This window comes from Manis javanica, chromosome X (assembly GCF_040802235.1).
Source record: "Manis javanica isolate MJ-LG chromosome X, MJ_LKY, whole genome shotgun sequence".
Lineage (NCBI taxonomy): Eukaryota > Metazoa > Chordata > Mammalia > Pholidota > Manidae > Manis > Manis javanica.
This window is the reverse complement of record NC_133174.1, coordinates 52,725,526-52,752,887: the sequence shown is the minus strand read 5'-3', so window position 1 is coordinate 52,752,887 and position 27,362 is coordinate 52,725,526. Positions and strand designations below refer to the sequence as shown.

Genomic DNA, 27,362 nt, shown 5'->3' with positions numbered 1-27,362 from the left:
AGACCAAGGTGCCAGTGTCCCAGAGAGAAATCAAGGCAGGAAATTCCTTACGTTGTTAATTTTTATTATTCAGGAACCACTTAACAAGTCCCCACCCCTAAGTTTTTCATGTTCTCGAAAAATCCTCAACTGCCTATAAAACCCCCTAAACAATGCACCACTACGGGCTCTCTTGTCCCCTCCTGGCATGAGTCAGGAGCTCTATTCTCTCACTTTATTTCTAAATAAAAACCTGTACCTTGCTCTCCTACCTTGAATGTTTGTGAAGCTCATTCTTCAGCTTTGTGAACAAGAACCCCAGCATCACCAATAACAACAGATTTTCATAAAAAATTTAGAAAACTAGTACCATATTGTAGTAGTCTACAGGACTTTTGACTATTTTCCTTCTTTGTGGCAAAATATATTTAGTTCTATAACCTTATAATATTGTGTACTTCTCTCAGGGGCCAAGCCTCTCCATTAGAGAGTTTGTATTGAGGCCAGGGTTGTGTGCAGAAGATAAAGCACTTTTTCAGGGTCTGGGATCAAATTTGCTCCCAGTTCTTTAGAATGCAAGCCAGAGGCATGTCTGACTTTAAACTTGAAGAGGAAGCTCCCACCTGGAAGAGAGAAAGATAGGTGTGCAACACCTGGTCGGCCTTTTTCTGCATGAGGGCGTCCCCTCTCCTTGGAGCCTGCGTGACAGTGGTCAGTCACCTCCCCTGACAGGCCTACTGGACTTAACCACTCCTTATCAGTATGGCCTGTACCTTGTTTTGATTCCCCTTTTGCCTTCCCATTAAGCAAGAGTTGCCTCAGAGCTCTGGATTTAGTGGGACCTTACCAGTGTGCTCCTACTTTGTGCCTTTTGGGAGTTTTCCTAGTTTTCTCTGCATGAGCTTTAGTCATTCCTTGAGAAACCCTGCCTGTTGGATAAGTGCAGGGACTGTGTGACCTCTTGCTGCCAGAGCCTTGGTTAGAATCACAAGCCTGTTTCGCTTCCCTGGGGCTGCAGAAAAGGAAATACCTAGCCCCAGGATGACTGCCTCTAAAATAGGGAGATCAATAGAATAATGCCATTTACATTTTGGGCTCAAGGTTTCAGTTTGATTACCTCACAGACTTCATTTACATTACACAGGAGAAGGTGGCACAGGCCTAAGAGGACTGATTTGAATGGGGAGCAGGGGAACTTTTTCCAAGGCCAGAGATTGTTCAGAGGCTGCCAAGGACATTTAAGGGGGGGGGGTGTCTATACTCTTAAACACCAGTTTCTGCCACTGCCTGGGAATCAGCCTGCTAGTCACTCACTGTAAGAAATCTGATCTGTGAGACAAGAGGTCAGGGGCCATCTGTGACTCTCACATAGGCAGCAGCCTAGCCAGAGGTTCACTCGGCACCATTGGATCCATCAGCTGGAGCCTAGATACAAGGACCACTGTCTACTAGTCCAGTCTGCCCTCAGAGTCTGCAGATTAGGATAGGAAAGTAGGAAATTGGCTCAGCCACTCCCCAACATTCCCGTCCATCTGGAGGCAGGGGATCAAGGAGCAGCAGACACCAGGAAACCTTTCACCCAAGACTTTTAAGTGGCTAACGGGTGCCTAGACACATTTTGTGAGATAAAGAGTACAGCATTAAGTCAGGGATAAGAGCAAAGCGTATATCTCCTACCTTGCTGTGGTGAGCATCGGGTTCCATGAAATTGACAAAGTTAGAGGCACACAGAGAGTGTGTAAAGGAAGTAAAGCGCATCCTTGCCTCACCCAGAAGCCAGGGCAGCCTGAAAAAGCAGGCTGGAAGTCAGAGAGACAGAGAGAGAGACACTTCTCATGGATACCAAGTTAGGCTGTTGGGGCCTGATTCCAGACACGCAGACCTTTGCGGAGCCACTGAAATGCAGCCTCAGCCTAGACTCTCACAGTTGTCCACGGCTCTCCTCAGTCCTTCGCATCCAAGGAGATGCCTCTGAAAGGGAATCCTGGCCTCCATTCAGGTGACTTTCCCGGCTCCCAAAGGACATTGGGGATCTGCTGAGGGAGACACAGGGGAACCAGTTGCTCAAGACTTTGAGAATGGCAGCTGGGCTAGTCCCACTTAAGTGGCTGATGACTGCCCAACGTTGTGTGTCATAGACGGCTTCCTTCTATAAGGACAGTGAAAGAAAAGGTGGGCTTGGATGCCGATACTCACCTCTGAAGTTATCCAGGACAAGCCCCCAAAGATGATGCCAGGGATCTTGTTTGTGGAGTGGAAGAATGAGCTTCACAAACTCTCAATGTAGGAGAGCAAGGTACAGGCTTTTATTTAGAAATAAAGTGAGAGGAAAGAGCTCCTGGCTCATGCCAGGAGGGGACAAGAGAGCCCTACATCTGTATTTTGATACAAATTTTTTGATATACTGAGAATTACCCCATAAAAAATGTAAAATACCTATAGCATTCCATTGAAAATATATTAAAATCATACCACTGTCGCATTCCATCAGAGTCACCAAATTCCCAAGAGGAATTTGAATTAACTTTCAACATTTATCAAGGTGGCAATGAAGTCCCACATAAAAGCTCACTGTGCAAAGTTTAGTGCTTGGTAAATATTTAAGGAATGAATAAATGAAAAAAAGGGGAAAATAAAATCATGCTTACAGTATGACCTTTTTTAGCCCACACCCTCAAAATATTCTTTGCAATGAAAAAAAAAGCTAAGACCTACTATTTATAATAGCTGAGATATGGAATCAGCCTAAGTGTCCATCAGTAGATTAATGGATAAAGAAAATGTGGTACATATTCACAATCGAGTATTATTCAGCCATAAGAAGAAAACAAATCCTACCATTTGCAACAACATGGATGGAACCAGAGGGTATTATACTCAGTGAAATAATCCAGGTGGAGAAAGACAAGTATCAAATGATTTCACTCATTTGTGGAGTATAGCAACAAAGCAAAACTGAAGGAACAAAACAGCAACAGATGCACAGACTCCAAGAAAGGACTATGGATTACCAAAGGGAAGGTGTTGGGGAGGGTGGGTGGGGGATTAAGGGGCATTATGATTAGCACACATAATGTAGGGGGGTTACAGGGAAGGCAGTACAGCACAGAGAAGACAAGTAGTGACTTTATAGCATTTTTCTATGATGATGGACAGTGGCTGTGGTGTGTCTGTGTGGGGGACTTGATAATATGGCTGAATGTTGTAACCACAGTGTTGCTCATGTGAAGCCATAAGATCATACATATATCAATGATACCTTAATAAAAAAAAGCTAGGTCCTAAAAGCCTATCTAAAATGCAACCTAAAAACCTAGGACCTGCAAGTCACAGAGTGTCTTGTTGACAACAGCTTACTTTGTTCTGTAAACTGACCAAGACACATATTACGATCCAGGTTCCAAGCCAAATTCTGCCTAGCAGATGGGTTACTGACCTCTGCACTTTCTTTTTTTGTAGGGTTCAAATATTTGGGCTTCTCCCATACTTAACTAAGAATATGGTGACATTTACATTTGAAAGCTTTAATTTCCCTGAAATTGATTCTTCCTCCCAAAGGAGATAGATTTCAGAATGAATGTACCCTTTAGGATCTTCACATATATCAGTATGTAAATCACAGGTACACCACTACTGCAAATGTTAAGCAAATGCTACAGATGACAAAACGTCATGATTTCAATCCATATTCACATAATATGCTGAGTAACAACACTTTTCAGTATATAATTTGTCTAAGAAGTATCAACCTCATGATAAAGTTAGTTAGCCAATGGGGAAAACATACCAGATTAGATTAGATTAACAGCACTAACAAATTCATAAGCAGACTATGGTGCTATACTTTGACCATGTGAAATGTGATTGCAGAATAAATGGGATTCATTAATAACTTACCTAGTCAGACAACGTAAGAGACACTAACAAGGACAAGCTGGACATTTAAAAAAATCATGTGGTCCACTATGCACTATTTTGATATGCTCCTAAAAATAAGCTTGAGTGGTTGCTTTTTTCTTTATTTTCTTTATTTAAATTGTGTGAGTTATCTTTAATTTAGCTAATCAACTTCTACAAATGACAATAGTTCATCTTACTATAACAGTTTGCTACTGGCACAGACTAGGTATATTGAAACTAATTACCTTGGTAATTGATCTCTTCATTATTCCTTACAAAACAAAAAAACCATAGGGTGTCCTTCATGACCAGCGATGCTTGAACAGTAGTTCAAAGCCAAAGAAGATTTTATATCATCATAAAGTCAAAGTCTTCAATAAATCCTGGGTTCTTTTCATCACCACCTCTAAAATACAAAACCCTTAAAGAAGGGTAGGCCTTGGGAAACAGGTCCAATCTAAGGTGTTCTGAGGGTCTAATCTCATAAGAGATTGAGTTTGGCAGATCCCATAACTCTTCCCCTCAGGAATTACTCTAGTTTATTCGTGTTGGAGGGGAGTAGAGTTACCTTTGGCTCTTAGAACATTTAAATCACCCTGTCCTTTTTATTGGCCCACTGCCTTACAGGTCATTTAACTTTCTTGTTACTAAGCTTCTAGTTTCCCGTCATTAAAATAGGGAGATGTCTAACCTGCTTTACCCACTTTTTGATGATGCTGTCATTGTTTAAAAGATTTGCAAAAGGAAATCTGTAAGTATATTTTCTACTACTAGGAGGGATATCAAATATTCTTAACAACACATTATTGAATGATATTGTCAAAGGAGTTTTGGAGTTAGATTCGGGTTTTAATACAAGCTTTGTCATTTATTTCTTGTGTAACCTTGGACACTTAATCTCTCTGAACCTGAGTCTCTTGACCTGCAAAAATGAACCTAATTAGTTCATTCTTGTAGGGTCTTTAGTGAGGATTAAATAACATATACAAAAGTAGTTGGCACAGAATAGATATTAAGTGTTAGTTTCATTTCATTCATTTTAATCCAGAAGAGTTAAGTTGAAGTCCATGCCCTTAGTTTGCTACTTATTAACTATAGCAAGTAACCTCAGGGAAGTCACTTTGCTGAAAACCTAGTTTTCTCATCACTAGAATTAAATTTCTGTGAGGATTAAATAGAACTGTATATTAAAATGTACCTCCAGATAGCATGCTAAGCAAGTCTTGCACACAGCAATGGTATGGTTCATAAGACTTATTCCTATCCCTGCTCCCTTGTATCTCCATAGGAGCATCCAATATTATACTATATGCTGTGGGGGAAACAAGGGAGACATAAAACAATATCCCTGCCTTCAAAGAAAATGGGATAATCAAATGAGAAACTTGCTAGTTTGGAGATAAGGAGGAAGTCACTCCTAGGTTGGGAAATGACATGAACACAAGTAGTGAGGGCAGAAATCAGCATACTTTACCTGTAGACTGTTAATGAATTGCTGTAAATGTAGTTAAGTGAGAGACGCAATTAAATGGGAGGATGGAAAGGTCAGATCACAAAGCCAGGCAAAGGGATCCAAATTTGGTAGAAGAGCAATTGGGAGTTACTGCAAGTTCCCAAGTAAGTCCCCAAGTGACATTATTAAAGAAGAATTTTCAGGATGATTGTTCTAGCTAAGTAGAGATGGGAGAAGGGACCTCAAAAGGAACAAAGGCTGAATGGTTATATCTCCTCTGAAGCATCAGTAATGTCTCAGCTGCTTCCAGAACACCTGAAAACAAGTTGGTAACAATTGCAAAGGAGAGAGAAAAGGCTGGGGAAGGATCATTTTAGTCTCTGTCCACCTAGGAAAGCACAAGCCACAGACAACAACCAAGTGCCTCTCCTAGTGCTTTGCAAAGGAAGATGATTTCTATGAACTCAGGAGAGTTTTAAAGAAAGAGAGAAAATACACCATGCTTACCTCATTGCTACATTACTTCCATCAATGACAACAGGCCTCAAATTGTCAATATTTTCTATTTCACCTTCAAGAGACAGTTCAGGGTTTATAATCTCTCTGGAATTGGGCCCCCGAGGCACTAACAGACTCAAGTTGACCTGTCCTTCTGTATCACCTTTGTTCCCAAGTCTTACAAGTTCTGCCAATACATCATTAATAAGTGATTCTGGGCCCAACTTGTTCAGCACTGATTGAATCTGTTCCTCTGCATAGCCCAACTTTAGAGCAAAATCCATCTTGGCTTGATATTCCTTTTCCAAGTCAAGCTTCCCATACTGCAAAATGCTGCTCTGGGAGAAGCTTGGACAATCTAGGCAAGGTGATCTACAGAGCTGGCGGTGTGACTTGGAGGGAATCACATCTTTCTTTAACTGAGAAACCCCAGGTTGACAGCTGTCTTCATTGTGGTTACCACTCATAAGGCTCATTTGTTCAGGGTCACTCTCAGAGCTCATCCACTCTTCAGAATCAGCTTTGCCCTGCTCTGTGCTGTCCTGCTTAGGCTGCTGTTTCTCTTCCTTGGAGGTACTCTTCTCCATTTTTGGTGTCTTCACTGTAGCTGTAGCCGTCATCCCGTTCAGGACAGTCTGAAGTCTAGTCAACTATTTTTATTTTTAATCTGCTTGGAGTCCATGTGCAGTGGCATTCCTTTGTGGTAAAATGTGGTGGTAGTGATGGTGCAAGATTTTGCCTGTTTGGTTGGATATGTTCAGATGTTATCAGTTTCTACAAGTAAACACACATACCATAATCATGTTTAGTGAAGTTCTGGAAAAGCATTGTAAAACACAAGGTTTCTTCATAAGAAACTACAGGTTGTCCGACATTTTATTTTTCTGCTTAAAATGTTTGGACTCACCTTATATTAAAAAATAAAGTCTCTAATTCTCTAATAATTCTAAAAATAAAAATTTCAGGGATAGCAAAAACGCTCTAATTCCCACACAGATAGAAAAATCACAGCTAAAATTAACTGCATACTGAAACAACTTTGAAAAACAGGAACATAGCTTTTCAACAAGGTGCAAGAATATATACATCCTTGAAAGAATTCTATTTATTTCTGTCAGGTAAGCTTTTCCATGTTCTGCAGTTGATCCTTCTTGCTAAGGTTGAGCTACACCCCTAAAGAGCACAACCTCTTCAGTACTACACTCTTTGTCAGATATCAACGACAACATCTACTGGGGTGACTAAAAAATCATTAAAATTGCTTTCAAGCAATTGAAGCAGGCAATAAGAATGACAGAGAGGTGTGCTCCAGATAAGGAAAGAGGTTTGTGCACACTCATGAATTGTATCTGCAGCCTCTTTTATTTGCTGCAATTATATTTATTGTATTGTAAAACAGGCAAACATCAACTCAGTTTGCATGAGAAACCAGAACATTTTAAAAAGAATATTTACAGAAAAGAATTAAGGACTATTAAATTTCTAAACTCCTCATCTCACCTCCTTCATCTGTCCCTGCAGTTCTGAGTTCTAACCTGGCCAAATTGTTTCCTTTAATTTGAGCCTTGGTTTCCCCACATGTAAAATGAGGTCACTGATAGTTATCTTATAGGGCAGAGATTAAATAATATAAGTAGAGAAAGTCTTTAGAAAAGTGTACAGAACATAGTAGGTTCTCGATATATGTAAAGAGTGCAACAGACACCACTAGGAATTTGGTTTAAAACAAAAGAAGACTGACAGGCAAGGCTGTAGACACGTGAACACTGACATGCTTTTCAGATAGCAGGTGTGCTCACTAATCTAAAACCAGACTATCTATGTAACCAGTGTACTAATATTTTCCAGTTACTTCAATCCTATTTATACAGACAGGAGAAAAAAATAACCAACATCTCTATCTAAGCATGGATAATGGCATGCTTATGTTAAAAGTGTCACATTTGGAAACATCATATGCACACATAATTGACTTCTCAGAACTGACATTCAGATAGCATATAATTATTTCTCTAATGATTGTGCTACCACTTCTGACTTCAAATTTTCCCTTAATAAATTAGCCAACACATAGCCATTTTACTTTCACTTTTCCATTAATCTTTGTTATTCAAATTTTAAAGCTTATTTCCTCTATAAATTCCACATTTACTATCTGACTTTCATTTTATTTCCTCCAAAATAATTTCTAGTGAACACATGACATCAAGATTTTCCCCCTGCACTTATTTAAAGCTCCAAAATCACTTAAATGCAACTGTTTATAAGACTAACTGCATACTTTATTGGCAAATGGAAGGTATATGTAGAAGACAAGTTTAGCTAAGGACCACAGAATGTTTTACTCTTCTACTCTTTGATATCTGACTCTATTAAAATTGACGTTGGTGTGAGCACCTTTACCATATTCATGTACACATATTATAGCAAATTTAAACTCAGGGAAAATCCCACAACATAGTAAGCACTCATTGAAATTACTAGTTATTATTGTGAATGCTTCCTGCTCAATAACCTCAAGGTAGAAAAGAAATAGATGACCTTGTAAACATAAACTTGGATTTACCTTTCAAAGTCTTAAGCAAGATTTTAATAAAAAGGTTTGTTGTCTGTCCTAAAATGTATGCAGGTGTGTAGGTGTCATGTGTTTTTTGTGTTTGTTTTGTTTTGCTTTACAATGCAAACTTCTTTGCAATGGCAGGAATGTCTTTTCACTGAAAAGAACAGTCACTGAGTGTCAGACACTATGATAAGCCCTAGGTCTAGGAAGGTAAAGCTGAAATAATCCTGTCCTCAAAGAATTTGGAAACTAAAAAAAAAAGTTGGCTAAAACAAGCCGAGAAAGAGAAATACCAAATGATTTCACTCATCTGAGGAGTATAAGAACAAAGGAAAAACCAAAGGAACAAAACAGCAGCGGAATTACAGAACCCAAAAATGGACTAACAGGTACCAAAGGGAAAGGAACTGGGGAGGATGGGTGGGCAGGGGGGGATAAGGGGGGAAAGAAGAAGGGGGGTATTAAGATTAGCATGCATAGTGGGGGGAGGGAGAAAGGGGAGGGAGGGCTGTACAACACAGAGAGGACAAGTAGTGATTCTACATTTTGCTATGCTGATGGACAGTGACCGCAATGTGGTTTTTAGGGGGGACCTGATATAGGGGAGAGCATAGTAAACATAGTATTCTTCATGTAAGTGTAGATTAAAGATTAAAAAAAAAATCAGATCCTGTGTGCTGACTTCCAATGAGTTCTGCACAGTGGTATAGAGGGCATGTCAAAGTGTGGGCAAAGGGTCTGTTTGTTTCTATGCAGAAGATCAAGGCCTAGCATGGCTACCCAGAAAATGAACTAAGATACGATATGAGGAGGAGCTTCCAGCATCAGCACTCTCTGGAGGACTCGTGCCAGGGGATGATCATCAAAAAGCCTCCACAGGGACCCGGGCGATGCTGCGGTTGTGGCTGCGTCCACCTCACCATTTCCTGGACTTGCCATTGGAATGAGGAGGGAGATGTCTAGGCTGGCATGTGCATACAGTGAGACAACGAATCCGACCGGATCTGTACTGTTGGAACTCAATCAGGAGTTGGGAGGGGTGCAAGTTGTAGTGCTCCAAAATCTTACCACTATAGACTATCTACGGTTAAAAGAACATATGGGATGTGAACAGATCGCAGAAATGGGTTGCTTTAATTTGTTTGATTTCTCTCAGACTGTTCAAGTACAGTTGGACAATATCCATCATATCATAGACTAATTTTCACAAATGCCTAGGGTGCCTAAATGGTTTTCTTGGCTTCACTGGAGATGGCTGGTAATCATAGATTTGCTTTGTTTATGTCACCGTATTCCTATTATGTTAATATGTGTGCACAAGTTAGTTAGTAGTTTAAAACCTATACATACTTAAGGTACTCTACAAGAAGATATGTCAAAGAAATAAAAAATCCTCCATGTTTTCTTCCATATGCTACCTCTATAACTTTTCTTCTTCCTTCCTAATTATAACCCTTAAATAGAATTCGTGCCTCATATCGAATTTACCGAGTATCATAATTCCTCCAGGTGGTAAAGATACCTCGAGACAAGCGCTGGGCATAGAAACCACAGGGCATAAATCTGCAAAGAAGTAAAAAGCTAACCTTTTCAAACAATATAGCTTCTCTCTCACTTACCAACTTTACATTTCCTCTATGGCCCCGGAAGATGACTGGTTAGCCAGAGACGGGTAAGATTCCTCAAGGGAGGAACAACCTAAGACAGGCACATTCGCAGGGGGGGCCATCAGGTGAGAAATTGGGGAACAACAGTGGTGAAGCTTAGAACCTCACCCCCCCCCCCCCCCGTGTTGAGAGAAAGCCTCTGCATCCGTGGATGTTTTATTGCACTTGTCTAGCTCGGATTAGCACATAGTCTACAGGCACACACCTGATCATCTACAATTGCTCTCTTACAACACTAAACTATGTTTTCTACCTTTATTTTGCCTCTACCTACCTCTTCAGCAGTTTATTAAAAGTAAAAATAATAATAATAATAAAGGGAGAAATGTGGGATCCACATATAAATCAAGTATAAAAATCAAATGAATATTCATATTTGACCTGATTGTTTATAGTTCATAATGTGTGATCAAAACCAAAAGTTTCTGTGATGAATGCCCTTGTACTGTTCACCATGTAAGAACTTATTCACTATGTAAGAATTCGTTCACCATGTAAGAACTTGTTCGTTATGCTTCAGAAGATTGGAGACTGAAGAGAACTAGGCTTGAGATGGACTAATGACTGTGCATTGAGCATTGACCCCCCTATAGAGAATTTTATTGTTGTTAACAACCATTTGATCAATAAATATGAGAGATGCCCTCTCAAAAAAAAAAAGTTGGCTAAAAGTGGCTTTAGGAAGTGCTGAAACAAACTTCTATAGAGGGTGACCATTTTAATTACAGTCTAAACTGGAACACTTTTGACAATGAAAGAAGCATTATTAACAATTATGTCAGAACAATAAGCATTAACTAGGGATGTACCAGGCAAACCTGAATGTACAGTTGGTCCTTCAAGTAACATGAAAATTTGTGTTGACATATAGAAGAGGAAATTTTTAATTCTGTCAGTGGTGTGAGAAATAGGGATAGTGGCTAAAGAGATTAGGAAATAATTTAAGGATATAATATTTGAAGTTATTTTCTGATTAATTACTAAATAAGCATTTACTTAGTACTATGTTCCAGGAAGCATGTTAGGCACTGCAGATATAAAAACAGACACAGATCATGATCTCTAGGGGCTTATAGTGGTAGTGGGTAGTGGAGACAAACCACAATCAAATAATTATATAATTCATAATTACAAACTGTAACAAGTGATTCAATGTTAAAAAATATAGGGAGCTATGAGTTGAGGCTTAAAGGAAAGCAACAATTTGTAGGTCAGGGAAGAGGTTTTAAAATTATAGATATATGAACATTAATATATTGTGCTTAATTAACACTTCATGTCTAATATTAATGGTGAGGAGTGATAAATCAAAGCATTGAGGATGGCTAAAGGAAAATAGTTACTTTGGCCCAAAAAGGAATGTGAGTGGGAAAAAAGTTGTTCTACTCTCTATTTATGACCAGTGTTGTTAAGAGTTTTTATTTTCCATTGTTATTAATTGAAAAAAATCACAAATGAAGACATTAAAGACAGGCATACTTTGGAAAATCGCATTAGTCAAATGAAATTAAAGGACTGCATGTAACTTGTTTATGGATCTAACAGTATCGTAATCACAAATCTGCATGGTATAGGTACAGATCTTGCCTATAATTTAAGAATATGATTCAACAAATGATTGCAACCTTGTATTTGAACCTAAAAAAGCAGAGAAACATGTGCAAGCAAAAGCTGCCAATAGTGAGTTCAAGAAATTTAAATTAAGGCAAAAAAAAAAGAGTCTTCTTACCATTAAGTCTGCTGAATCTACTTCAGCCCCTGCCCCCATCTTTTTATTATGAAATACAATTCATTCATTTTGCATTATATAGAGTATTTTTCCAAGATCAATCTTTAGTTTCTACTACAGATTCCACCTCATCTTTTCCAAACTCTGCCAAACACTCTGTTTGGAGACAGAAACATCTGGCTGTGTCTACTGAGCCAAAACCATTGGAGATATTTTTAAAAGCCCAATGGCCATATAAGCATATAGGACAGAGCTATCCAACAGGTGTCCAAGTCAAGGTCAGAATAGTAAATTCTAAATTATTTCTATTTGGCTAAGCTACTTTACTATTTGTGGAGTTGTTAAATTCAAGCTGTGCTCTAGGAAGGCATGATTTAAGAGACACTTAGGGATACCTAGTTAGACAACTGCCCTTCCCTTTCTCTCCCAGCTCTTCACAATAAGCATACTCAAGGAAAATAAACATATGAAAAACTGTCTACTGTGTGGGAATTTTGGTGGGCCTAGATAACTGAGAAGTGAATATGGTTCAGTCTCATTAGAATACTAAGATCTTTTCTTAGTTTGTACTTTTTGAACTGTACGACTATTTTTAGAATTAGCTTTAAAAACTACAAATGCGGGGGCAGAGCCAGGATGGCAGTGTGAGTAGAGCAGTGGAAATCTCCTCCCCAAAACACATAGAGCTATGAAAATATAACAAACAAAACTCTTCCTAAAATAGAGACCAGAGGACACAGGACAACATCCAGACCACATCCACACATGCAAGAACCCAGCGCCTTATTTTTTTTGGTGAGTGCTTTATGGAAGCCTTAAAGGGACAGGGACCCCGTTGCTAGGGCGGCAGGGCAGCGTGACCAGTGAGGGGGTGCCTGGGATCGGTGCCTGAGGACAAAGATTATCGCATGTTTTTCCCTACGGGACTGGTGGGTGTGTGCCTGAGACCGGCGCCTGAGGACGGAGGAAATCTCGCCATTTTCCCTTTTTTTCCCTCTTTTTGGTGAGTGCTTTTTGGAAGCCTTAAAGGGACAGGGACCCCGGTGCTAGGGAGGCAGAGCAGCAGGACCGGTGAGCGGGTGCCTGGGACGGGCGCCTGAGGAAAAAAAAAAATCACGTGTTTCTTCCTTTCCTTTTTTTTTCTGTTCCCTCTCTCATTGTTGCTGTTGTTGTTTTGGTTTGGAGAGCGCTTTTTGGAAGTCTTAAAGGAGCAGGACAGGACACTTAGGCCAGAGGCAGGAAATCTGGGGATCTCTAGGCACTCTAACCCCCTGAGCAAGAGGGAGCACAGAGGCCCCTTATGGAGAAAAATAGCCTCCCGGCCGCTCCCCATCCAACGGGGCTCCACCACATTGGAGGAGCAGCCCCAGGCAGGTCACGCCCACAGCGACAGCGGGGATAAACTCCATAGAAAACGGGCAGGTAGCAGAAGCCCTGTCTGCATGCAGCTGACAAGCATAAGCCACTAGAGGTCGCTATTCTCCCAGGAGAGGAAGGCCACAAACCAACAAGAAGGGAAGCTCTTCCAGCAGTCACTCGTACCAGGTCTGCAAACTATCTCTATCACCATGAAAAGGCAAAACTACAGGCAAACAAAGATCACAGAGACAACACCTGAGAAGGAGACAGACCTAACCAGTCCACCTGAAAAAGAATTAAAAAAAAAATCATGAACATGCTGACAGAGATGCAGAGAAAAATGCAAGAGCAATGGAATGAGATGCAGAGAAAAATGCAAGAGCAATGGGATGAAGTCCGGAGGGAGATCACAGATGTCAGGAAGGATATCACAGAAGTGAAACAAACCCTGGAAGGATTTATAAGCAGAATGAATAAGATGCAAGAAGCCATTGAAGGAATAGAAGCCAGAGAGCAGAACGTATAGAAGCTGACATAGAGAGAGATAAAAGGATCTCCAGGAATGAAACAACAGTAAGAGAACTATGTGACCAATACAAAAGGAATTATATTCATATTATAGGGGTACCAGAAGAAGAAGAAAGACGAAAAGGGATAGAAAGTCTCTTTGAAAAAATAATTGCTGAAAACTTCCCCAAACTGGGGGAGGAAATAATCGAACAGACCATGGAATTACACAGAACCCCCAACAGAAAGGATCCAAGGAGGACAACCAAGACACATAGGAATAAAAATGGCAAGGATCAAGGACAAGGAAAGAGTTTTAAAGGCAGCTAGAGAGAAAAAGGTCACCTATAAAGGAAAACCCATCAGGCTAACATCAGACTTCTCGACAGAAACCCTACAGGCCAGAAGAGAATGGCATGATATACTTAATGCAATGAAACAGAAGGGCCTTGAACCAAGGATACTGTATCCAGCATGACTATCATTTAAATATGATGGTGGGATTAAACAATTCCCAGACAAGCAAAAGCTGGGTGTTTTGCTTCCCGCAAACCACCTCTACAGGGCATCCTACAGGGACTGCTCTAGATGGGAGCACTCCTAAAAATAGCACAGAACAAAACACACAACATATGAAGAAAGGAGGAGGAGGAATAAGAAGGGAGAGAAGAAAAGAATCTCCAGACAGTGTATATAACAGCTCAATAAGCGAGCTAAGTTAGGCAGTAAGATACTAAAGAAGCTAACCTTGAACCTTTGGTAACCACGAATGTAAAGCCTGCAATGGCAATGAGTACATATTTCTCAATAGTCACCCGAAATGTAAATGGACTTAATGCACCAATCAAAAGACACAGAGTAATAGAATGGATAAAAAAGCAAGACCCATCTATATGCTGCTTACAAGAAACTCACCTTAAACCCAAAGACAAGCATAGACTAAAAGTCAAGGGATGGAAAAACATATTTCAGGCAAACAACAGTGAGAAGAAAGCAGGGGTTGCAGTACTATTATCAGACAAACTAGACTTCAAAACAAAGAAATTAACAAGAGATAAAGAAGGATACTACATAATGATAAAGGGCTCAGTCCAACAAGAGGATATAACCATTCTAAATATATATGCACCCAATAAAAGAACACCAGCATGTGTGAAGCAAATACTAACAGAACTAAAGAGGGAAATAGACTGCAATGCATTCATTTTAGGAGACTTCAAAACACCACTCACCCCAAAGGATAGATCCACTGGGCAGAAAATAAGTAAGGACACACAGGCACTGAACAACACACTAGAACAGATGGACCTATTAGACATCTATAGAACTCTACATCCAAAAGCAACAGGATATACATTCCTCTCAAGTGCACATGGAACACTCTCCAGAATAGACCACATACTAGCTCACAAAAAGAGCCTCAGTAAATTCCAAAATATTGAAATTCTACCAACCAATTTTTCAGACCACAAAGGTATAAAAGTAGAAATAAACTCTACAAAGAAAACAAAAAGGCTCACAAACACATGGAGGCTTAACAACATGCTACTAAATAATCAATGGATCAATGAACAAAGCAAAATAGATATCAAGGAATATATAGAAACAAATGACGACAACAACACTAAGCCCCAACTTCTGTGGGACACAGCGAAAGCAGTCTTAAGAGGAAAGTATATAGCAATCCAGGCACACTTGAAGAAGGAAGAACAATCCCAAATGAATAGTCTAACATCACAATTATCGAAACTGGAAAAAGAAGAACAAACGAGGCCTAAAGTCAGCAGAAGGAGGGACATAATAAAGATCAGAGAAGAAATAAACAAAATTGAGAAGAATAAAACAATAGCAAAATTCAACGAAACCAAGAGCTGGTTCTTTGAGAGAATAAACAAAATAGATAAGCCTCTAGCCCAACTTATTAAGAGAAAAAGAGAATCAACACAAATCAACATAATCTGAAATGAGAATGGAAAAATCACGACAGACTCCACAGAAATACAAAGAATTATTAAAGACTACTATGAAAACCTATATGCAAACAAGCTGGAAAACCTAGAAGAAATGGACAACTTCCTAGAAAAATACAACCTCCGAAGACTGACCAAGGAAGAAACACAAAAGTTAAACCAACCAATTACGAGCAAAGAAATTGAAACGGTAATCAAAAAACTGCCCAAGAACAAAACCCCGGGGCCGGACGGATTTACCTCGGAATTTTATCAGACACACAGAGAAGACATAATACCCATTCTCCTTAAAGTGTTCCAAAAAATAGAAGAAGAGGGAATACTCCCAAACTCATTCTATGAAGTCAACATCACCCTAATACCAAAACTAGACAAAGACCCCACCAAAAAAGAAAGTTACAGACCAATATCCCTGATGAATGTAGATGCAAAAATACTCAATAAAATATTATCAAACAGAATTCAACAGTATATCAAAAGGATCACACACCATGAACAAGTGGGGTTCATCCCAGGGATGCAAGGATGGTACAACATTCGAAAATCCATCAACATCATCCACCACATCAACAAAAAGAAAGACAAAAACCACATGATCATCTCCATAGATGCTGAAAAAGCATTTGACAAAATTCAACATCCATTCATGACAAAACCTCTCAGCAAAATGGAAATAGAGCGCAAGTACCTCAACATAATAAAGGCCATATATGATAAACCCACAGCCAACATTATACTGAACAGCGAGAAGCTGAAAGCATTTCCTCTGAGATCGGGAACCAGACAGGGTTGCCCACTCTCCCCACTGTTATTTAACATAGTACTGGAAGTCCTAGCCACGGCAATCAGACCAAACAAAGAAATACAAGGAATCCAGATTGGTAAAGAAGAAGTTAAACTGTCACTATTTGCAGATAATATGATACTGTACATAAAAAACCCTGAAGACTCCACTCCAAAACTACTAAAACTGATATAGGAATACAGCAAAGTTGCAGGATACAAAATTAACACACAGAAATCTGTAGCTTTCCTATACACTAACAATGAATCAATAGAAAGAGAAATCAGGAAAACAATTCCATTCACCATTGCATCAAAAAGAATAAAATACCTAGGAATAAACCTAACCAAAGAAGTGAAAGACTTATACCCTGAAAACTATAAGAAACTATTAAGAGAAATTAAAGTGGACACTAATAAATGGAAACTCATTCCATGCTCATGGCTAGGAAGAATTAATATCGTGAAAATGGCCATCCTGCCCAAAGCAATATACAGATTTGAAGCAATCCCTCTCAAATTACCACCAACATTCTTTAATGAATTGGAACAAATAATTCAAAAATTCATATGGAAACACCAAAGACCCCGAATAGCCAAAGCAATCCTGAAAAAGAAGAATAAAGTACGGGGGATCTCACTCCCCAACTTCAAGCTCTACTACAAAGCCATAGTAATCAAGACAATTTGGTACTGGCACAAGAACAGAGCCACAGTCCAGTGGAACAGATTAGAGACTCCAGACATTAACCCAAACAAATATGGTCAATTAATATTTGATAATGGATGCAAGGACATACAATGGCAAAATGACATTCTCTTCAACAGATGGTGTTGGCAAAACTGGACAGCTACGTGTAGGAGAATGAAACTGGACCATTGTCTAACCCCATATACAAAGGTAAACTCAAAATGGATCAAAGACCTGAATGTAAGTCATGAGACCATTAAACTCTTGGAAAAAACATAGGCAAAAACCTCTTAGACAGAAACATGAGTGACCTCTTCTTGAACATATCTCCCCAGGCAAGGAAAACAACAGCAAAAATGAGCAAGTGGGACTACATTAAGCTGAAAAGCTTCTGTACAGCAAAAGACACCATCAATAGAACAAAAAGGAACCCTACAGTATGGGAGAATATATTTGAAAATGTCAGATCCGATGAAGGCCTGACGTCCAGAATATATAAAGAGCTCACACGCCTCAACAAACAAAGAACAAATAACCCAATTAAAAAATGGGCAGAGGAACTGGACAGTTCTCTGAAAAAGAAATACAGATGGCCAACAGACACATGAAAAGATGCTCCACATCGCTAATTATCAGAGAAATGAAAATTAAAACTACAATGAGGTATCACCTCACACCAGTAAGGATAGCTGCCATCCAAAAGACAAACAACAACAAATGTTGGCGAGGCTGTGGAGAAAGGGGAACCCTCCTACACTGCTGTTGGGAATGTAAATTAGTTCAACCATTGTGGAAAGCAGTTTGGAGGTTCATCAGAATGCTCAAAAGAGGCCTAACATTTGACCCAGGAATTCCACTCCTAGGAATTTACCCTAATAATGCAGCAATCAAGTTTGAGAAAGACAGATGCACCCCTATGTTTATCGCAGCACTATTTACAATAGCCAAGAATTGGAAGCAACCTAAATGTCCATCGGTAGATGAATGGATAAAGAAGATGTGGTACATATACACAATGGAATACTACTAAGCCATAAGAAGTGGAAAAATCCAACCATTTGCAGCAACATGGATGGAGCTGGAGAGTATTATGCTCAGTGAAATAAGCCAAGTGGAGAAAGAGAAATACCAAATGATTTCACTCATCTGAGGAGTATAAGAACAAATGAAAAACTGAAGGAACAAAACAGCAGCGGAACTACAGAACCCAAAAATGGACTAACAGGTACCAAAGGGAAAGGAACTGGGGAGGATGGGTGGGCAGGGAGGGATAAGGGGGAGGAAGAAGAAGGGGGGTATTAAGATTAGCCTGCATGGGGAGGGGAGGGAGAAAGGGGAGGGTGGGCTGCACAACACAGAGAGGACAAGTAGTGATTCTACAACATTTTGCTAATCTGATGGACAGTAACCGTAATGTGGTTGTTAGGGGGGACCTGATATAGGGGAGAGCATAGTAAACATAGTATTCTTCATGTAAGTGTAGATTAAAGATTAAAAAAAATATAAAAGAAAGAAAGAAAGAAAGAAAAGGGGGATTACTCCTTGATAGGATAAAATTATTGGTAAATCAAAGATCAAAGCATGCTTTAAATATCCTTAATGTTGATCACTTAAAGGGTGTCAGATGATCAGCTATGGAGGTACTGTTTTCTGATAATATTCCTTTCTCTTAATAAAAGAAAAAAAAAAGCAGTCCCTGTGTGCTGACCTCCAATGAGTTCTGCACAGTGGTATAGAGGGCATGTCAAAGTGTGGGCAATGGGTCTGTTTGTTTCTATGCAGAAGATCAAGGCCTAGCTTGGATACCCAGAAAATGAACTAAGATACAATATGAGGAGGAGCTTCCGGCATCAGCGCTCTCTGGAGGACTCGTGCCGGGGGATGATCATCAAAAAGCGTCCACAGGGACCCGGGCGATGCTTCGGTTGTGGCTGCGTCCACCCCACCGTTTCCTGGACTTGCCATTGGAATGAGGAGGGAGATGTCTAGGCTTGTCTAGGCTGGCATGTGCATATAGTGAGACAACGAATTTGACCGGATCTGTACTGTTGGAACTCAACCAGGAGTTGGGAGGGGTGCAAGTTGTAGCACTCCAAAATCTTATGACTATAGACTATCTACAGTTAAAAGGACATATGGGAGGAGAACAGATCCTAGAAACGTGCTGCTTTAATTTGTCTGATTTTTCTCAGACTGTTCAAGTACAGTTGGACAATATCCATCATATCATAGACAAATTTTCACAAATGCCTAGGGTGCCTAAATGGTTTTCTTGGCTTCACTGGAGATGCATGGTAATTATAGATTTGCTTTGTTTATGTCACCGTATTCCTATTATGTTAATATGTGTGTACAAATTAGTTAGTAGTTTAAAACCTATACATATTAAGGTACTCTACAAGAAGATATGTCAAAGAAATAATCAATACTCCCATGTTTTCTTCCATATGCTACCTCTATAGCTTTTCTTCTTCCTTCCTAATTACAACACTTAAATAGAATTCATGCCTCATATCGAAGTTACCGAGTATCATAATTCCTCCAGGTGGTAAAGATACCTCGAGACAAGTGGTGGGTATAGAAGCCACAGGGCATAAATCTGCAAAGAAGTAAAAAGCTAACATTTTCAAACAATATGGCTTCTCTCTCACTTACCAACTTTACATTTCCCTGTATGGCCCCGGCAAATGACTGGTTAGACAGAGACAGGTAAGATTCCTCAAGGGAGGAACAATCTAAGACAGGCACAGTCACAGGGGGGCCATCAGGTGAGAAATTGGGGATCAACAGAGCTGAGGCTCAGAACCTCATCCCCCCAGCTTTGAGAGAAATCTTCTGCATCCGTGGATGTTTTGCTGCCCTTGTCTAGCTTGGATTAATACTTAGTCCATAGGCACACACCTGATCATCTACATTTGCCCTCTTAAAGCACTAAACTATGTTTTCTACGTTTATCTTGCATCTACCTACCACTTCAGCATTTTATTAAAAAAAAAAATAATAATAATAATAAAGGGAGAAATGTGGGATCAACATATAAATCAAGTATAAAAATCAAATGAATATTCATATTTGACCTGATTGTTTATAGTTCATAATGCGTGATCAAAATCGAAAGTTTCTGTGATGAATGCCCTTGTAGTGTTCACCATGTAAGAATTCATTCACTATGTAAGAATTCGTTCACCATGTAAGAACTTGTTCGTTATGCTTCAGAAGATTGGAGACTGACGAGAATTAGGCTTGAGATGGATTAATGATTGTGCATTGAGCATTGACCCCCTTATACTGAATTTTATTGTTGTTAACAACCATTTGATCAATAAATATGAGAGATGCCCTCTCAAAAAAAAAAAACTACAAATGAAGTCTGTATTGTATCTACCCATTATGCTTTACTTTAAAAGTGGCAAAGAAAAAAGTTACTATGAAACTTTTGTAATAGGCATAAAATATGAACAATGACTTACATTTGCATTGCATGTTAGAGTTGCCAAACTACTTTCACATACATGCTCTCAGTCAACAGGGCCATAGCATTGCCTGCACAGTGCAGATTTTTTTTTAGTGATGTGTTATTGATATACACTCTTATGAAGGTTTCACATGAAAAAACAATGTGGTTACTACATTCACCCATATTATCGTGTCTCCCCGATACCCCAGTGCAGTCACTACACATCAGTATAGTAAGATGCCACAGAGTCACTATTTGCCTTCTCCTGCACAGTGCAGATTTCAGTGGTTTTTTTAAAATTAATTTTGTTATCATTAATCTACAATTGCATGAAGAACATTACGCTTACTAGACTTCCCCCTTCAACAAGTTACCCCCACAAACCCCATTACAGTCATTGTCCATCACCGTAGTAAGATGCTGTAGAATCACTACTTGTCTTCTCTGTGTCTCACATCCCTCCCTATGCCCCCGTCCATATTATACATGCTAATCGTAATGCCCCCTTTCTTTTTCCCCACCCTTATCCCTCCCTTTGCACCCATCCTCCCCAGTTCCTTACCCTTTGGTAACCGTTAGTTCATTCTTGGGTTCTGTGATTCTGCTGCTGCTTTGTTCCTTCGGTTTTTCTTTGTTCTTATACTCCATTTGGTACTTGTCTTTTGCTGCCTGGCTTATTTCACTGAGCATAATACCCTCTAGCTCCATCCATGTTGTTGTAAATGGTAGGATTTGTTTTTTTCTTATAGCTGAATAATATTCCATTGTGTATATGTACCACATCTTCTTTATCCATTCATCTACCGATGGACATTTAGGTTGCTTCCAATTCTTGGCTATTGTAAATAGTGCTGCAATAAACATAGGGGTGCATCTGTCTTTTTCAAACTGGGCTGCTGCAATCTTAGGGTAAATTCCTAGAAGTGGAATTACCGGGTCAAATGGTATGTCTATTTTGAGCTTTTTGAGGAACCTCCATACTGCTTTAAACAATGGTTGAACTAATTTACATTCCCACCAGCAGTGTAGGAGGGTTCCTCTTTCTCCACTACCTTTCCAACATTTGTTGTTTGTCTTTGGATGATGGCGATCCCTACTGGTGTGAGGTGATATCTCATTGTGGTTTTAATTTGCATTACTCTGATGACTAGTGATGTGGAGCATCTTTTCATGTGTCTGTTGGCCATCTGAATTTCTTCTTTGGAGAACTGTCTGTTCAGCTCCTCTGCCCACTTTTTAATTGGATTATTTGCTTTATGATTGTTGAGGGGTGTGAACTGCTTATATATTTCGGATGTCAACCCTTTATCGGATCTGTCATTTATGAATATATTCTCCCATACTGTAGGATGCGTTTTTGTTCTATTGATGGTGGCTTTCCCTGTACAGAAGCTTTTCAGCTTGATATAGTCCCACATATTCATTTTTGCTTTTGTTTTCCTTGCCCGGGGAGATATGTTCATGAAAAAGTCACTAATGTTCACATCCAAGAGATTTTTGCCTATGTTTTTTTCTAAGAGTTTTATGTTTTCATGACTTACATTCAGGTCTTTGATCCATTTTGAATTTACATTTGTGTATGGGGTTAGACAGTGACCCAGTTTCATTCTCTTACATGTAGCTATCCAGTTCTGTCAGCACCATCTGTTGAAGAGACTGTCATTTCCTCATTGTATGTCCATGGCTCCTTTATTGAATATTAATTGACCATATATTTTTGGGTTAATGTCTGGAGTCTCTAATCTGTTCCACTGGTCTGTGGCTGTGTTCTTGTGCCATTACCAAATTGTCTTTATTACTATGGCTTTGTAGTAGAGCTTGAAGTTGGGGAGTGAGATCCCAGCCACTTTATTCTTCTTTCACAGGATTGCTTTGGCCATTCAGGTTCTTTGGTGTTTCCATATGAATTTTTGAACTATTTGTTCCAGTTCATTGAAGAATGTTGTTGGCAATTTGATAGGGATTGCATCAAATTGGTATATTGCTTTGGGCAGGATGGCCATTTTGACGATATTAATTCTTCCTAGCCACGAGCATTTGATGAGTTTACATTTGTGAGTGTCCCCTTTAATTTCTCTTAAGAGTGACTTGTAGTTTTCAGGGTATAGCTCTTTCACTTCTTTGGTTAGGTTTATTCCTAGGTATTTTATTCTTTTTATGCAATTGTGAATGGAATTGTTTTCCTGATTTCTCTTTCTATTGGCTCATTGTTAGTGTATAGGAAAGCCACAGATTTCTGTGTGTTAATTTTGTATCCTGCAACTTTGCTGTATTCCATTATCAGTTCTAGCCATTTTGGAGTGAAGTCTTTAGGGTTTTTTTTTTTTTTTTGAGAGGGCATCTCTCATATTTATTGATCAAATGGTTGTTAACAACAATAAAATTCAGTATAGGGGGATCAATGCTCAATGCACAATCATTAATCCATCTCAAGCCTAATTCTCATCAGTCTCCAATCTTTTGAAGCATAACGAACAAGTTTTTACATGGTGAACGAATTCTTACATAGTGAATAAATTCTTACATGGTGAACAGTACAAGGGCATTCATCCCAGAAACTTTCGGTTTTGATCACGCATTATGAACTATAAACAATCAGGTCAAATATGAATATTCGTTTGTTTTTATACTTGATTTATATGTTGATCCCACATTTCTCCCTTTATTATTATTATTATTTTTATTTATTTTTTTATTTTTTATTTTTTTTTATGGAGAGGTTTTGTTTATTGACCTGTAGGACTTACTATGCATAATTTATCATTTTAACAATAATATAAAAATATACAGACAGCAGATGTAGAAATGAAAGGGGAGATGACTCATCTTACCGTTCTCAGGCATGAAGCGTCAGCATCCTGCATGAAAAATTTCTTCCCGATTTTTTCATTGCATTTTTCACATTAGTGCATTCATTTTGATGCACAATTTTAAAACATTTATTGCACAATTTAAAAATATTTCATACATACACAAAAGTAGAGAGACTAGTCTAATGACCACCATACCAGTCATTACTCAACTTCAACAATTAACCAACTCTCTATGCCTGCACCTATGTCGCCCTCTCCTGAACATTAAATACCATACATCATATGATTTCACCAGTAAGCATTTCAGAATGCATCTTCAAAAGGCAAGCATTCCCTTTTTAAAACATATTCCCAAACTATCACCTCCCCCCCCCAAAAAAATCGACAGTACTATTTCCTAATATCATCAAACGTCAAATGGTTATGTTTCCCTTATTGGCCTGTAAATGTCATTTTATCTTTTTTTGAGAGGGCGTCTCTCATATTTATTGATCAAATGGTTGTTAACAACAATAAAATTCAGTATAGGGGGGTCAACGCTCAATGTACAATCATTAATCCATCTCAAGCGTAATTCTCGTCAGTCTCCAATCTTCTGAAGCATAACGAGCAAGTTCTTACATGGTGAACGAATTCTTACATAGTGAATGAATTCTTACATGGTGAACAGTACAAGGGCATTCATCACAGAAACTTTCGGTTTTGATCATGCATTATGAACTATAAACAATCAGGTCAAATATGAATATTCATTTGATTTTTATACTTGATTTATATGTTGATCCCACATTTCTCCCTTTATTATTATTATTATTATTATTTTTAATAAAATGCTGAAGTGGTAGGTAGATGCAAGATAAACGTAGAAAACATAGTTTAGTGCTTTAAGAGGGCAAATGTAGATGATCAGGTGTGTGCCTATGGACTAAGTATTAATCCAAGCTAGACAAGGGCAGCAAAACATCCACGGATGCAGAAGATTTCTCTCAAAGCAGGAGGGGTGAGGTTCTGAGCCTCACCTCTGTTGATCCCCAATTTCCCACCTGATGGCCCCCCTGCGACTGTGCCTGTCTTAGGTTGTTCCTCCCTTGAGGAATCTTACCCGTCTCTGTCTAACCAATCATTTGCCGGGGCCATACAGGGAAATGTAAAGTTGGTAAGTGAGAGAGAAGCCATATTGTTTGAAAAGGTTAGCTTTTTACTTCTTTGCAGATTTATGCCCTGTGGCTTTATGCCCAGCACTTGTCTCGAGGTATCTTTACCACCTGGAGGAATTATGATACTCGGTAAATTCGATATGAGGCACGAATTCTATTTAAGGGTTGTAATTAGGAAGGAAGAAGAAAAGCTATAGAGGTAGCATATGGAAGAAAACATGGGAGGATTGATTATTTCTTTGACATATCATCTTGTAGAGTACCTTAAGTATGTATAGGTTTGAAACTACTAATTTGCACACACGTATTAACATAATAGGAATACGGTGACATAAACAAAGCAAATCTGTAATTACCATCCATCTCCAGTGAAGCCAAGAAAACCATTTAGGCACCCTAGGCATTTGTGAAAATTTGTCTATGATATGATGGATATTGTCCAACTGTACTTGAACAGTCTGAGCGAAATCAGACAAATTAAAGCAGCCCATTTCTGGGAATCTTTAGGGTTTTTTATGTACAATATCATGCCGTCTGCAAATAGTGACAGTTGGACTTCTTTACCAATCTGGATTCCTTGTTATTTCTTTGTTTTGTAATTGCTATGGCTAGGACCTCAAGTACTCTGTTGAATAACAGGGGGAAGAGTGAGCATCCCTGTGTTGTTCCCGATTTCAGAGGGAAAGCTTTCAGCTTCTCGCTCTTCAGTATGATGTTGGGTGTGGGTTTATCATATATGGCCTTTATTATGTTGAGTTACTTGACCTCTATACTCATTTTTTGATAGTTTTTATCATGAGTGGATGTTGAATTTTGTCAAATGCTTTTTCAGCATCTATAGAGATGATCATATGGTTTTTGTCCTTCTTTTTGTTTACGTGGTGGATGATGTTGATGGATTTTCGAATGTTGTACCATCCTTGCATCCCTGGGATGAATTCCACTTGGTCATGCTGTATGATCCTTTTGATGTATTTTTGAATTCGGTTTGCTAATATTTTGTTGAGTATTTTTGCATGTACGTTCATTAGGGATATTGGTCTGTAATTTTCTTTTTTGGTGGGGTCTTTGCCTAGTTTTGGTATTAGGGTGGTGTTGGCTTCATGGAATGAGTTTGGGAGTATTCCCTGCTCTTCTTTTTTTTGGAAAACTTTAAGGAGAATGAGTATTATGTCTTCCCTGTATGTCTGATAAAATTTCGAGGTAAGTCCATCTGGCCTGGGTGTTTTGTTCTTTGGTAGATTTTTTATTACTACTTCAATTTCCTTGCTGGTATTTGATCTTTTTAGATTTTGTGTTTCATCCTTGGTCAGTCTTGGAAGGTTGTATTTTTCTAAGAAGTTGTCCATTTCTTCTAGGTTTTCCAGCTTGTTAGCATATAGGTTTTCATCATATTCTCTAATAGTTCTTTGCATTTCTGTGGGGTCCATCATGATGTTTCCTTTCTTGTTTTTGATTCTGTTGATGTGTGTTGATTCTCTTTTTCTCTTAATATGTCTGGCTAGAGGCTCATCTATTTTGTTTATTTTCTCAAAGAACCAGCTCTTGGTTTCATTGATTTTTTTCTATTGTTTTATTCTTTTCAATTTTATTTATTTCTTCTCTGTTCTTTATTCTGTTCCTCCTGCTGAATTTAAGCCTCATTTGTTCTTCTTTTTCCAATTTCGATAATTGTGACATTAGAGTATTCATTTGGGTTTGTTCTTCCTTCTTTAAATATGCCTGGATTGGTATATACTTTCCTCTTAAGACTGCTTTTGTTGTGTCCCACAGAAGTTGGGGCTTTGTGTTGTTGTTGTCATTTGTTTCCATATATTGCTGGCTCTCTATTTTTATTTGGTCATTGGTCCCCTGACTATTTAGGAGCATGTTGTTAAGCCTCCATGTGTTTGTGGGCCTTTTTGCTTTCTTTCTACAGTTTATTTCTAGTTTTATGCCTTTGTGTTCTGAAAAGTTGGTTGGTAAGTTTTCAATCTTTTGGAGTTTACTGAGGCTCTTTTTGTGGCCTAGTATGTGGTCTATTCTGGAGAATGTTCCGTGTGCACTTGAGAAGAATGTGTATTCTTTTGCTTTTGGATGTAGAGTTCTAAACATGTCTATTAGGTCAATCTGTTCTTGTGTGTTGTTCAGTGCCTCTGTGTCCTTACTTATTTTCTGGCTGGTGGATCTGTCCTTTGGAGTGTGTGGTGTGTTGAAGTCTCCCGGAGTGAATGCATTGCATTCTATTTCCTCCTTTAGTTCTGTTAGTATTTGTTTTACATATGCTGGTGCTGCTGTGTTGGGTCAACATATATTTATAATGGTTATGTCCTCTTGTTGGACTGAGCCCTTTATCATTATGTAATGTCCTTCTTTATTTCTTATTACTTTCTTTGTTTTAAAGTCTATTTTGTCTGATACTAGTACTGGAACACCTGCTTTTTCTCCTTGTTGTTTGCATGCAATATCTTTTTCCATCTCTTGACTTTTAGTCTGTGCATGTCTTTGGGTTTGAGGTGAGTCTCTTATAAGCAGCATATAGATGGGTCTTGCTTTTTTCCATTCAGTGACTCTATGTCTTTTTTTTTTTAAAGTTGTTTTTTATTTATTTTATTTTATTTTTTTTGCTGTCATTAATCTACAATTACATGAGCGCATTATGTTTCCTAGGGTCCCCCTTCACCAAGTACCCCCCACAAATCCCATTACGGCACTGTCCATCAGCGTAGTAAGATACTGTAGAATCACCACTTGTCTTCTCTGAGTTGCACAGCCCTCCCCATGCCCCCTCCCACATTATACATGCTAATCATAATTCCCCCTTTCTTTTTCCCCACCCTTACCTCCCATTCTCCCCAGT

At 38.9% G+C, this 27,362-nt stretch overlaps 1 protein-coding gene across 1 annotated transcript in view; it reads right to left on the bottom strand.

Moving 5' to 3' along the window:
• Positions 1-27,362, bottom strand: part of ZC3H12B (zinc finger CCCH-type containing 12B) — a 252,665-nt gene that overhangs the window by 20,436 nt on the left and 204,867 nt on the right. Inside the window, exon 4 of the mRNA XM_037017076.2 lies at positions 5,840-6,604. Within this exon, the coding sequence (XP_036872971.1) occupies positions 5,840-6,450 (611 nt within the window). The 5' untranslated portion in view covers positions 6,451-6,604. The remainder of the gene's footprint in view (positions 1-5,839; positions 6,605-27,362) is intronic.